At 39.5% G+C, this 14,973-nt stretch overlaps 1 protein-coding gene across 4 annotated transcripts in view; it reads right to left on the bottom strand.

The window, feature by feature from the left end:
- Nucleotides 1-14,973, bottom strand: part of MANBA (mannosidase beta) — a 99,494-nt gene that overhangs the window by 4,962 nt on the left and 79,559 nt on the right. Inside the window, exons 14-16 of one of the 4 annotated variants that reach the window (XM_081303403.1) lie at nt 4,188-4,332; nt 1,888-1,971; nt 122-195 (exon numbers count right to left, since the gene is read on the bottom strand). In XM_081303403.1, the coding sequence (XP_081159529.1) occupies nt 122-195; nt 1,888-1,971; nt 4,188-4,332 (303 nt within the window). The other 3 variants (XM_081303406.1, XM_081303404.1, XM_081303405.1) reach the window with 3 other exon arrangements.

The raw sequence follows: 14,973 nt of genomic DNA, 5'->3' as shown, positions 1-14,973 counted from the left end.
TATTTTGATACAATTAATTCTCTCTTTTTTTGGTCCCAACAGCAATATAACCAAACAACTAAGGAAATAATCATCTGAAAGTCCTCCTTTATCTTAGAAAAAAAAAATCCAAGTGACTTACGGTGAGCTGCACTTTAGAGTCTGAGTGAAGGTCCGACACACCATAGATATAAAATATACCTTGATCCTCAAAGCCTATTGGCAACAGTGGAGCAAAGAAATTTCGAGCAAAGTAATGCAGCATTTTCCACTTTCCTCCATACTCTGAAAATAATCAAGAGAGTTAGGGGAAGGCAGGGTCAAGCATTCAGCATCCTTGTGCACATGGTCCAGTTGTGTGTGGCTGATCAGGATTTTCTGGAATGAGCATGTGAGGGAGTTGACAACGGAGGGAACCCCAGTTTGTTAAAGTCTCTGAGCAGACATTTTGGATACCACCCTCACAACATCTGAGTGAGGCAGGCAATAATAACTCACTTTCCGAAGGAGGAAACAGAGGCTCGGGAGTGAACTCAAACATGCTAGAGGTGGTGTTTTGAGCCAGGCCTGGTTCCTAGACAACATGTACAGGTAACTCTGCTTCAGGAGCTCAATTTTCCTTTTTATCACAAACACATAAAGGAGAAGGTCGCCTTGGCAGTGAACACCTGTTGCAAATATTCATTTATAAGAATTACTTAGAACTCAAAGTCTCCTTTTTCCATAGGCACAAAAACCTCTGAGCAAAACAAACTAAGCACTGTGCGAATGTGGCATCAAGGTCAGACTGGATGAAAACATCCAGACCAATGGCAATTAATAGAAGTTCCTCAAATGCAATCAGAAACTGTCAAGCATCTGTAAAATTCTTTGTCTCTTTGGCAGGTCTTGTATATTAAATCCCAAAACCTAAGCTTTTAACATCTTCCTTCCTCAACATTTGACATTTCAGAATGAAGACCCTTCCCCACAAAACATTACATTACCAAATTTCAGAGACAGGGAGAAAAAGAGGAAGAAGAAGGGTGAAGGAGTCTTTCTCAATGATCTAAAAATATAAAACAAATTTAAATTTTGCTAAAAACAGAGAATGAGACTTTCTATAAAAATATCGTCAGTTAGTATGTGTAGGGAGAAAAGAATGGGGAGGTTTTTTTAATCAGCTAGACAGGTACCAAAAATTTTCCAGTTGTACAATTTTTGTAAGAACAAATCCTAATCATCCTATTTTTTCTTGGCAATTATAAAGAGATTTCATGATTAAGCTGCTTTGAAGCAATAAATCAAAGGGAATAGAGTGATTAATAGACTACACTTAAAAAGTCAAAATTGGAATATTTCAACCAGGATCCAATGCTCCCTAGCTCAGAGCCTTGAGCTGGTTGCTTAACCTCTTTAAACTGATTTTCTTACTTTTAAAACACAGATGAAAACACTTCAGGGTTGCTGCTAAAGTAAGAGTAAAGACCATAAAACACAGCCTGGAACGTAGCACAATCACCAGGGAAGAAACACCCGGATACATAGCGCAAACTGTTGAGGTAGAAGAATAACAGAACCAGTTTCTTTGGAGTTTTGCAAAATTTCATTCTCTATAACCCCGAATGTTAGTACTTTCGCATAGCAACAACTGGTGGGAAGACATGCGAAGTAGAGAAGTTTTTCTGTCAGATCTACAAAATGAACAAGAGCCAGGTGTGGTGGTGCACGCCTGTAATCCTAGCAGCTCAAGAAGCTGAGGCAGGAGGATCTCAAATTCAAAGCTATACTCTCTCTAGGCCCTAAGCAACCTAGAGAGACCATGTCTCAAAAAAACAAAAGGGCTGGGGATGTGGCTCAGTGGTTAAGTACCTCTGGGTTCAATCCTTAGTACCAAAAATAAATAAAATAAAATGAACAAGAACTCACATTTGAAAAGTCCTCTCCTTTGTAGAAGATGGCTCCTGAGGTAACTATACACTCTGATGTGTGATATCCATGGCAGGGGAAAGACTGTAAATGGGTAGTTCCAGAGGTCAAGGCCACAAACAGAATACACTCAGGAGAACAGGAATTCAAGCAACAGGTCTCACTGATATACACTCCATGTTACTAATCAGTATTAAAGTTTGGCTAACAGCCTAAAAATGTCATGTGATATCTGGCTTTGCCATTAGCTCTATGACTTTTCAAATTTATGAATGAAGCAAAAATGCCCATGTGGATTTTTTTTTATTTGCAAAATTGTAACTCTAAATTAGACTAATTTTTAAAGAAATATATTCAAACCTACAGATTCTAAGCCACTATGGAGCCCTTTAGAGTATCACCATTTCAGGCAATAAGAGATGACCCAAAACCCCCAGTTGCACTCACTATGAGCAGGGGCTTTATTGAGCCAATTCAATAGAATTAAACAGAAGCCAAGAGACTGCCCAGAGCAGGAGCAGATATAGCAAACACAGTCATAGCCTCTCTCTGGTACAGGTGGAGCATCCCTAAACTCAAAATTCAAATTCCAAAATTTTCCAAAACCTAAAACTTTTTGAGCTCCAGCATGACACCACAAGAGGAAAATTCCAAACGAACAAAACATACACACAAATGCAGATTGCAGAATCACTTCGGTTACACATCCACAATTTTACATAATGCCCTATTAGTAATTGTTGTATTCTGCTACCTTTCCTATCCCCTACTATCCCCCCTCCCCTCCCCTCCCATCTTCTCTCTCTACCCCATCTACTGTAATTCATTTCTCTCCTTGTTTATTTTCCCATTCCCCTCACAACCTCTTATATGTATTTGGGGTAAAATTGGGGGTTCATAACCCACTTCAATCTAATGTATGAAATATGATATGTCAAGAGCTTTGTAATGTTGTGAACAACCAATAAAAAAAAAACATACACACAAAATCAGAAATACTTCTGGTCCCAATCATTTCAGATACTTAAACTGTACTTGTTTTCTCTAATAAGTATAAGGAGCCCATGACCCTCTCCATGCAGGAAGGGTCCTGCTGGAATTTAGAAAACAGCCAAACTCTTACTCTGCCCTTATGCCCTTGTACTTGGAGCTACCTACCCTTCCTGAAGACTCATACAAATAATCCACATGCAGCCATTTAAAGCAAGATTTCCAAAGGCTGCACTCTCCTGTTTCTTGAACCAACTCAGCTTTAGAAGCTCACAGCCCCTTCCACAGATAGCAAGCAGGGTCAGCATCCAAGTGTCTCAGAACAATATCTTTTTGTCCACCTTTCTAGCATCTCAGCCATTCCCTCACAGTCTACACAATTCTCACTCAATGCTCTTTTATGTGGTTAGTGCTGATAAAAAGAGTTCAGTCACAGAAACATGATCAAAAATCCAATTCCCTGTAGGAGTTATCCATTTGGCACTAATAAAAGCATTTGGAATGAACCCTTTTGGATTTGCATCCATAACCAGTTTAAGAGCCTTCCCCAGCCAAATGGCCTTTTTATTCTATGGCCTTGCCTCGATTTTGACCCAAACAACTGTTTATATTACAAACTAAACTTTGCTTCAAATCACCTCTAGTAAAGGCCAAAGATATATTATTTCTCCTTAATTTTTTAATGTACCAAAATAGATGGGATCATCCAAACTTCAAGTTCCATGCCAGTCTTCTCACCTTTGGCTAATTGAACTGGTTCAGCTAGTATTTTACTACCTTCTCCCCGCCAAAAATAAACAAGGTAAAATGAAGATGATTTTATGAATTTAAAGCACAGTCAGAGAAATGGGCACATTAATGCTCAAGGAGGCCAATTTTCCATGTGGTTGAATTCTCTCACATAGCACAAGGGACACTTAAATTCAGAAGGGATGCTTTAAGTTCATGCCTCTTTGGCCCTGGAATGTCCTCTTAAATAAACTCAAAATTCTATGCAATATAATTGTAAGACACAGGGCTGAGGTCTTTGCATATTCCTTATTAGCTTGCTATTGTGACTTCCCATCCCTTACCAGCCTGCTATTGTGACTTTTCACAAAACACAACTCATGAACTACCTCTAGGGCTCTTGGAGAGACAGATCATTAGATGAGTGGGGTGGCTGTAGTCCACAGCCTGGTGGAGAACAGCCTCCCTTGGCCTCACTTCTGCTTGGGTTAATCTGATCCCTCAGGCTCTGAGCTTTCTAATTCCCTCTCCCCTCAGGTATTGCTTTCGCTCTCGCCCGCAAAGAACACTGAAACACTTACCTAGAGAAGACCAGGAAGGAGCCTGCCAGATGTCATTCAACTGCCAATATAGTGCCCCCATGGTGTGGCCTTCTCCATTTACTATCTCACTGCGACTGCGGCGATAGAATTCAGTTTCTGTTTTGACACACTGGGCCTGCATCACCTGATTCAGGGGGAGAGGAGTCACACAAGTGTTATTGTTTGATATAGACTATCTAGATCTGAGAAAATTACAGGTTTGGGGGTATTATGTTTTGCTTTTTAAACAAATTGGATTAGGAATACCGTTATTATACTGGTCCTGGAACTAGTCTCTTAGCCCAAGAGAAACTGGTCCTATAACAGTGGGTTTATCTGGGAGGCTTAGTGTTTGATTTATTATAACAATGCATGACAGAGGAAATAGAATGGTGGGAAGCTTTTTGGCTAATGAAAGTGTAGGAAATGAAGAAATCAAACACCATTATTGCACAGCAAATGCTATATGTAGTCAAACAGCAGGTATTAATACATTCTTAGCTATTAAAAAAACTTTTATTGGAAAAAAACATACGAATTATGGGTTGGATATTATCCAAACTTTAACCCCTTTTTCTAGTTCAAACAATTGTTTTTACATCAAGATTTTGATGATGTAAGATTCTTACAAATGCAGTTGCTTCATGATAGCAGAGCAAATGGCAAATTTCAGCAATGAGACAAGTGGACTTAGCTCTTGTTTAAGAGGCACTGAAGACTTTCATGGAGGATCCTTACTTACTGCAAATTGAAAAATGCCAGTGTCCCTTATTGCTATCACTAACACTGTATATCACATGCTTGGAGTTATACTCAAGATTGAGACTCATGAATGGGTCACCAGAGAGAACTTGGAGAGATGGTCAGAACTGTGAAGTTTTCAGTCAGAGAACAGGATGATCTTGTAGGACCTGGATTTGTACCCAGGATGACAAAAAGGATGCATATTCAATCATCAGAAGACTAAACTCAGATGCCTTCCAACAGAACACCAAAAAAAAAAATCTCAGATCAAGGTACAACCTTTGGATAGAAGTAAGCTAGCTAGTAAGGAATTGTGGATAAGGTAACTTACTTACATAATTCAGAGCCATAAAACTCCAGAAGATTGAAGCAAGTAGTAGTCATGGTTATTTGATAAGTGATTTTTTAAAAATATCTTTCAGTTGTCAAAGGACCTTTATTTTATTTATTTATAGGACCTTTATTTTATTTATTTATATGCAGTGCTGAGAATTGAACCCAGTGCCTCACACATGCTAGGCAAGCACTCTGCCACTGAGCCACAACCCCAGCCCTTGATAAGTGTTTAAAAGTAAGTACCTACAATATGTATTGTATTGCTGCTAATGGTAAGCCCTTTTCAAGCTAAAAAAGAAAAGAAAGAAAAGGCCATAGCCCAGCCTCATGGAACTTACTGGCCTGTGTAGAAGACAGGCCTTAATCAAAGAATAACACAAAAAACTTAAACATTAAACAGTCCTGAGTGCTGAGGAGGAGAGGTGCATAGTGTTATGTGCTCACACAGTAGGGTTAAAAAAAAAAAGGCCTAGTTGAGGGGTGAGGAATTGTGGAAGGCCATGGAAAGCAGGAGAAAAGTATTGGGACACCCTAAAAGCAATGCTATGTCATTAAAAGCCTTCAGGTTAAAAGGTCATCTAACTGATTTTCATTTCCAAAAGATGACTCACAACACTGAGTGGAGAAAGGACTGTAAATGGGCTGGAGTGGATTTAGGGAGAACATTTAGAAAGCTATTTATTCAAGGCTTCCAGGAAAGGGATGAGGTTAGCTATGAGCAGATAAGGAAATGCCCTTGTTCATTGAGAGACCAGACACTGGAACCACAGCACTGATGGCTACAAAGCATGCTGTAAGGAAAATAAGAATCTCACAAAGCAAGCAACACTGATGCCACCTCAGAATGCCCACAGGATATAGTCTGAATATGCAAGTCTAAAAATAAGTCAGAGGGGATGAAACATAAAATAGGCCTAAGAATTTTTCTCTGCCAATCAAGTTACTCCACAATTACACTCAGGATCTCTAGCCACTAAGTTCCTTGTAAAAATACCAATCTTGTCTGAACTAAAACGACAGAGAGAGAGAGAGAGAGAGAGAAAGAGAGAGAAATTTATCTACTTCAAAGCCTAGCTAGCTAGGCACAGGGAAATCAAATCCCTTGAGCAAGTATCCATGTTTGTTGAGTTACTGTACCAAAGCAGCGTTATAGAGCAACTTCTAGAAAATTCAATGAAGATGAAGCGGTTCGAAATGAAATGTCAGTAAATACAATCAGGAGGCTGCACTGAGCATCAGTCCATTCCCACCACATATTTTACCCTATCACCAACTAACTGAGCTGGTGACCTATGCTGGGTTCACAAAATCTGACTACATCAATAACATAAAAAAAAGAAGAAAGGACGCAAGGACACAGAAATACCTTTTCGAAATCCAGGATGGCTCTTGACCTTAGGGGTTTGTTGGAAACAGAGAGAGCCACTGAATTCTTTATTCTTATATAGTGGGGAACACACAAAGGGAGGTTCGATGGAATGTCCTTTCCAAATGAGGCAAAGGGTCAGGTTTCAGGGGGTTGAGTCTAGCTTCATGATGTCTTGCAGTCAGCAGATTGATTAATATCTTGGCAAGTCAGACCCATCTCAGGTGCTATGTGAGAACACAGGCAGAGTGAGAGGAAAGTGTACATGGCCCAAAGAGCATGCAACCAGGCCAGTCCTCTCACATACTAAAATGCTCATAGCTCCCACACACAACCCATGGGTGACCTGCGACATTACCCCACATCAGCATGGGAAGTAATGTTTATTTTTGTTTTCATGATTCAGTACAATCTGAACTCATTTAAATCACTCTGAGCCTCCAAATAACGTCACCATCAACCAAAATAAAGGTAGTCCACAGGCACAAAATCAGCCAGCACCCCTGCCCAATGCACCACACACACCCTAGCCCCTGAATGACACAGTCTGTTTCTTATCCCGAAGCTCCTGAAAAAGCAGCCATTACTTTATGGATCGTTTGTGGAGGAATCATTAGAGAAGAGGAGCAGAAGTCCTTATTATACTGGTGAGTAACCAAAAGGGGAAAAAGGATTTTGGTCATCACACACTGCAGAAGCTGCTGGCCAAGCCCTAGAGGCTTCACACAGAAAATGAATGGCACCATCATAACACCCCACTCTCAATTCCAGAACGGTGAGGACCCAAGGCGTCCCCAAGGGCTGGACCATTCCTGATGTACCAAAAAGGAAAGAGAACCTGCAATGCTAGGATAATACCCTTCAGGGACTTGGTTCAACCTTGATTTACAAGTTACAGTACCAAAGAGGAGGATCATTCAAGGAGGTTGGGACAGGAGTTACTTTCCTTAGATTCAGATTTACAAAGTAAAGTGAAAAGGAGAAAAGAAAAGCAGAATTCTGATATGGCAATAAAATATCAACGTGCACAGGTGTAAGTCATTAAGCCATCCAGTTCAGACAAAAGTCAAAACTTCCAGGACAAAGCGATAACTTATCAGGAATCTAGCTCATGCTTAGTTGGACCTAAACCAAAAGACAAGGAGATATTTTCCTGATAGACTTGGTAATGGTAGCTTATATTTTCTATTTCTTCATGGTAAATTTAATGGTTTTTTTTTTTTTTTGGACAGGAAAAATATGATGAGAACCAAATTATTTATCTGGGTCTAAATTCATTTCCAATCTTTGTTATATATTATAGTTCACATACATTTAATTATACTGCTCACTTAATTTTGACACATGTACATTTCCAAGCTCTGGCACTTTATGTTTTGAATGGCTATGTAGTTATATCATAGTCTGATTAATCATCCTTCTAATATTAGGAATTAGGAAAACCAGTTTCCTGTTTTTTCCTTTAAATATAAGGGCTAAAAACATTTACTGTTCATATTAATTTTCCCCTTCTTGTATTGTCTCTTTGAATGATAATAAGGCAAAATCTAACATTCTTGTTCTATATTGCTATATTATATTTCAGACAAGATGCTGCCATTAATTGGCAGTGACCAGGCTAAACTTAGCTCCCAACAGGTATTAATTGGCCCACATGGTGTGTTTTGTTTCTTGTTGTTGGTGGTGGTGTTTATTAATAGTCTTAAGTCAGGGCCAGTGCACCCCATTTTGCCACAATCCTCAGTAATCATATATTCATCCATTTAAATTATCTGCCAGCTACTATAAACATTTGAGTCATATTGATTTTCATAACTAATTGCAAGATACAAATATTTATTTCTGTTCATCCGTCCTAACATTAATCTTCTCAACTGTAATTTACCTTTCCTGGCTTCATCGGTAAATATAATTAATCCCTTAGAATTTTCAAATTAAAAAAAATTTTAAGTGCATGCAGGACTCCTAACCCTTGCTAGCAATGAAAGGGAAGTTTCACTGCTAGTGTCCCCTAATAGCCTATTATGCCTGAATCCAGCTCGAAGGAGGATAACCAAGGCTCTTGAGGACCTCAAGCTCTCGCATAGTGTGGCACACTTCTCTTACAGACGGTAACATGCCAAAAACATGAATCTCAGTCTATCCAAACCAGTTAGTAACAGTGAGGGATAATGAATGGCACATGCTGCTATGGTGTGGGTAAAGGTCCCTGTGTTAAATGTTTGAACCCAAGCTTATCGCTATTGGGAGATGGCGGAAACTTTGAGAGGTGGGGCCTCGTTGGAGAGCTTGAGGTCACTGGCCTCTTTGATCTAGCAGGAATGACCCAAGATTTGGGGTCTTATTCAGGAATTGTGGGTAGGCACTCAGAATGGGGTGTCTTGATGGTGCCATTCATTGCCTGTGTAGGGCCTGGCAAAGGGGATTGTGGAACCCTAGCCTCTTTCTCTTCTTCACTTCCTGGCTTACATAAAGTAGTTTTGCTCTGCCATGATGTGCTGCAACATGTCCCGAGCAATAAGACCAAATGATCATAGACTGAAACCTCCAAAACTTTGAGACAAAATAAACTTTTATCTTTTGAAGATAAACTTTTATCTTCTTAGGTATTGCCCAAAACAACGAGGCCAAAAATCATGGACTGAAACCTCTAAAACCATGAGCCAAAATAAGCTTTTCTTTTAAAAGCTGGTTATCTCAGATTATTCAATATTGTGATGGAAAGTTGACTAACAGAAAATTGGTACTGAGAAGCGAGGCAGCCATTGCTACACCTGAGATGTTGTAGAAAGGCCTTTGGAATTGGTTTGCAGGATGAATTTGGAAAAGTTTAGAGGAATAGGCAAGAAAAATCCTAAAATGCTATAAGCAAACTTAACAGTGTTCTTTTAGGGGTTCAGGAGCCCAGAATGCTGATAGGAATATGGACAGTAAAGACTATACTAATGATGTTTCTGGGGAAAGTAAGAATTCTATTGGGAATTGGACTAAAGGCCACACTTGTTACACCAGGGCAAAGAATTTCAATGTATTTTGCCCATGGCCTGAAACTTTGTGGGAGGCTGATCTTGTAGGTAACAGACTTGTGTGTCTGGCAGAGAAAATTTCAAAGCAGCAAACCACTCAGGCTGTGGCCTGGGTATTGCTGGCTGCTTCTGGCAAGACTTCCACTGAAAAACAAAGAGAAACAAGTAACAGAAGAGAAAAATTTTGAAAAAAATTGAAGGTTGGCCAGAAAAGAAGCACATGTAATGTTTCAGCCAAGGAAAATACAGCTAGTAAGCCAAGTTCCCTGCATGGGGAAAGATGCCTTAAGGGCATCTCAGGAATTGGCAAGGGCCCACCCATCGCCAGCTCACAGATGTAGAAGAGAAATCCAGTTCAAAGGCTTTCCAAGTGTGAGTCTTTTGAAAAGAGGATCCTAGGGTGCCCTGCTCATACAAGTCTGCCTGGGCTGGCAAGGCACTCAGAGACTGCTCAGCCATGGTGCAAGCAGACCTAAGTATGCCTTGTGTCAGCAGAAAGCCTTAGCATCTTCCATGCTATGCTGATTTTCCATGTTATGCTCACTTAGAAGGTCATGGGGGCTTCCACTGAGACTTCATAGGAAAGCCCAGGAGGCCCAGGCAGTGTGTTGCTGGGTCAGGGTCCCTGCATGCAGCTGCTGAGAGCCATTGCCAAGTAGAAATGACGCATCGAAATTTCCTTGCCAGCGTACCCCATGTTGCTTAGAGGAAGGACTCGTGGAAATGGACTTGCCTTGGACATTTGCTGTGACCTTGCATGTATGTTTGAGAAAGGTGACCCTGCTCAAGGACCAGGGTGGATCCGGGTTTAGGGAGGATCCTACTGGATTAGGGCGGGTCAGGTTTTAGGGAGTACCCTGTCCTTGGGTTTAGGGCGGTTCCAGGTTTAAGGTTATTCCTGCTGGTAATAGGGCGTATCCTACTGCCTGAGTTCCCGTTGAGATCTCGTGGGATTCAGAAAGTATTTGGGATTCAAAGCCTGGTGGAGTATGTGAATTTTGCAGCAGAACGTGGATTTCCCGAGAACGTGTTTGTGAGGGCCGGTGTGAGTTCAGGAATAAAGAATTGCTGTTTGAATCTACAAAGCTGTGAGTGGCTCGTGATTCTGTGCCCAGCCAGACTGCGGCATGCAGCCCCCAACAGGGTGATGGAGATGTAAGAGTAAAGCCAAACTTGCAATGGAAACCCTAGAAAGTTAGAGTTGCCAGAAATATTGAACCACTGCAAAGAGAAGCTGCAGAAAGTATGAAAAGCCTTCCCATGTGAACTGCTACTAGCAAAGCTATAGGGGTAAAGCTGCCCAAGCCCTCAGGAGTCCACATCCCACCATAGAGTGCCCCAGATGTTGGACATGGAGCTTTAGGATTTAGTACCCTATGGATATGGGTCTTGCTTTGCTGATCTCTCCTTGCTATTTTCCTGCTTCTCCCTTTGGGAATACAAATGTTTATTCTGTGCCACTGTACCTTGGAAGTATATAACTTTTTTTTTTTTTAAACAAGAGTTTGCAGCTAAGTTTGTCTTGATTCTCCGGAGATTTTTGGACTGAGACTTTTGAGCAATGCTAGAATAGTTAAGACTTTGAGATTCTTGGAGGTGCATTTTGCATTGAGAAAGGGACATGAACCTTTGGGGCTTAGGGGTAGAATGCTATGGCTTCAGTGTCTCCCCGTGTTAAAGGCTTGGTCCCAGTTTGGCACTATTGGGAGGTGATGGAAACGTTGAGAGGTCTTTGGGTCACTGCAGGGGTCTACCTCCAAAGGGGATTTTGGACACCAGACTCTTCTTTCTTTCATTTCTGGGCCATGAGGTGGGTAGTTGTGCTCTGCCGCGCACTCCTGCCATGATGTGCTGCCACAGGCCCAAAGCAATGGGGCTAACTCCTTATGGATTGAAGCTAAAACTGTAAACTAAAATACACTTTTTCCTCTTATAAGTTGGCTATTTCAGGTATTGTTATGGTGACAAAATGCTGACTAATATGTGCATTTTTTTTCCATAAAAAACCAGAGGCTATTTCCCCTGTACATCTTAAAGGAATGTTATATAATCAAAGTTCTCTGGAAAATCTCAGAAATGCCCCCTTCCCTTTAAAAAAAATGTACCTATATTTATATACCCATGCATTCTTTCCTAAAGATGGCAATCTTTACATATAAGAAGATAAATGCTTAGTCATTTCCTAGGTTACTCAATCCCACTGTCAGCAGACAAATCTTATTTTAGTTTTTAAAATATGCCTACTTTCAGCAGCTTGCTTGATTACACTTATGAAATCAGTCTCCTTACAGAGACAGATGGTACAGTAAAAAGACCAGGACACCAAGACAGAGGTCCCAATTCCAGCGTCTCCACTGTGATGAGATTGCTAGTTGTCTTCTTAACCCCATATCCCCTTCCTCCAGAGTGATGTAATTGTAGCTGGGCTACCTTTTCTAGAAACACCACTCCCAAACTTGGAAACAGAAGTAGCCATGTAATTAAGTTTCGCCAATTTTTAGATATTTTATTTACTTAAATTATGCTGATAATGAGAATTTTCCAATAAAGCTGTTTTAAAACTAAAATATAATTCACAAAGCACATACAATTCACACTTTTACAGTTTATAATTCATTGGGTTTTAGTTTAGTATAGTCATAAGATTGTGAAAATCTTTCCATTATCTAACTTCAAAATATTTTCATCACACCAAAAAGAAACAATGTGCAAGTTAGCAGCCACTCTCCATTCTCCCCTGTCTCCTGATTCTGGAAACCATAAATCTACTTCCTGTCTCTAAGAATTTGCCTATCCTGCCCATTTCATATAAATGGAATGGTTCAATATGTCATTTTTGTGACTTCCTACCTTCACTTAGTGTTTTCAAGATTCGTTCATGTTGCAGTATATGTACGTGTGTGTGTGTGTGTGTGTGTGTGTGTGCACTTCATTCCTTTTTATTTTTGAATATTTCATCATATGGATATGCCACCTTTTCTCTAACCATTTATCAATGTTTAATTTTGAGTTTTTTCCCCTTTGGGCTACTATGAAAAATACTGCTATAAACAATTGTATGCACGTTCTTGTGTGAACATTTCAATTTTCAATTTTCTCAACTATAACTAAGAGTAGTATTATTGGGTCATATTGTAATGATATGTAAACATTTTGAAGATTTGACAAACTGTTTTGCACAGCAGCTAACCCATTCTACATTCCCATCAGCAATATATGAGGGTTCTTATTTCTCCACATCTGTGCCAATATTTATTATTTTTCTTTTTTTAAAAAAAAATTCTAGATAGGAAAAAAAATTCTAGCAACTTGGCCATTTTATCCAGGTTATCTGATTTGTTGCCATGTTCCATTGTTTATGGTGTTTTCTTCTTACTTCTGTAGGGTGAGTAGCACCATTCCCTCTTTCATTCCTAATTTAGTAATTTGAATCTTCCTTCATTTTTTTCTTGGCCAGGCTAGCTGAAAATTTTGTCAAATTTTTTTTTGATCTTTTCAAAGACCTAACTTTTGGCTTCATTGATTTACTTTAGTGTTCCAGTAAATTTCTTTCTTTCTTTCTTTCTTTTTTTTTTTTTTTTTTGAGAGAGAGAGAGAGAGAATTTTTTTAATATTTATTTTTCAGTTTTCGGCGGACACAACATCTTTGTTTGTATGTGGTGCTGAGGATCGAACCTGGGCCTCATGCATGCCAGGCGAGCGCACTACCGCTTGAGCCACATCCCCAGCCCCCGGTAAATTTCTTAATTAATGTACTATATTTCTTTTATATCATTTTATTGGTGCATTGTAACTATACATAATAGTGAAAATTGTTGTTATGTATTGTGCATGCAAACAATATAACTATCATCTGGTCAATTTTGTTCAATGTGCTGAATATCTGCTTTACATAATTGCTGAAAAATTAATGCTATAGGTCAACCAAACATCTCAGAAGTTACAGAACTTTCCTTATCTCAACCATGAAATAGTAGAATATTATACATAGTTTAAAAAGCAGAAACCTTGCTCCATTCATTGCCCTGAGTCCTTGACAAAATATTAATCTTTCTGAGGTTCTATTTCCTCATGTATTAAATGTAAATAGCAGTATGGATGCCTGGAGATGTTGTTAGAATTACATGAGAAAATATAGAAAGCCCTTCAAGGCCCACAACAAGGCATTTGGTGGACATTCAAAGAATGCCAATTTCTTGACTATCCAATCACCTGATTTCTATTAAGGATTCTAACATACAATGTTAGTAATCACTCCTTCATCCTCCTCTTTTCCCACTTGCCCCATCATAAAAGCTCAGTGTAACCTGGCCTTTCCATCATGTCTCAGGGCTGCTTATTGACACCTGGGCCAACAGCACAACCAGACTTTGTTCTGAGTTCTAGTGAACAAGTTACTTGAAGTGCAGGGAGACAGAATGGGCCCCTAAAGAATATGAGTTTCCAGCCTTAAAAAACAATGAAATTATGGCATTTGCCAATAAATGGATGGAACTGGAGAATATTATGCTAAGCGAAATAAGCCAATCCCAAAGAACCAAAGAACAAATGTTTTCTCTGATATGCAGATGCTAATTCACAATAAGCAGGGTCAGGAAGAATAGAGGTATTTTGGACTAGAGGAAGGGGAGCGAAGCGAGGGGAGTGGGTATGGGAGTAGGAATGATAGTGAAATGAATCAGATATTATTATCCTATATGCATATATGATTACACGACTTGTGTAACTCTGCATTATATACAATCGGGCAAATGAGAAGTTATACTCCATTATGTATGATGTGTCAAAATGCATCTACTGTCATGTATAACTAATTAGAACCAATAATTTAAAAAAAGAACATGAGTTTCTCAGGGATGTCTCCAAGTAATCATTAGATGATCAATAAATATGCAAAGAATAAATGAAAGCTCTAGAAGATGCTTAGTAAGCTAAGGGGGTCAGTAAAGACTGTCATTAGCCCAGCTTCCGGTCCAGGTAATGAGTAAGAGGCCAGATTGGTGCAGTCATTACTCAAAAGTTAGTTTAGGCTGGGCATGGTACTGCACACCTGTAATCCCACCATCTTGAGAGACTGAGGTAGAAGGATTGCAAGTTTGAGGTCAGCCTCAGTAATTTAGCAAGACCCTAAGCAACTTAGCAAGACTCTGTATCAAAATGAAAAATAATAATAGCACTGGGGATGTAGCTCAGTTATTGAGTGCTCCTGGGTTCAATCCCCAATACAAAAAAAAAAAAAAAAAGTTAGTTTAGGAGTGTGTGTGTGTGCATGATTTTTTTTTTAAGTTGTCAATGGAACTTTATTTTATTTAAT

Source organism: Spermophilus citellus (genome assembly GCF_964194105.1).
Source record: "Spermophilus citellus genome assembly, chromosome: 8".
Taxonomy (NCBI): Eukaryota; Metazoa; Chordata; class Mammalia; order Rodentia; family Sciuridae; genus Spermophilus; species Spermophilus citellus.
Note: the sequence above shows the minus strand (reverse complement) of the source record. Positions and strands in the feature narration are given on the sequence as shown.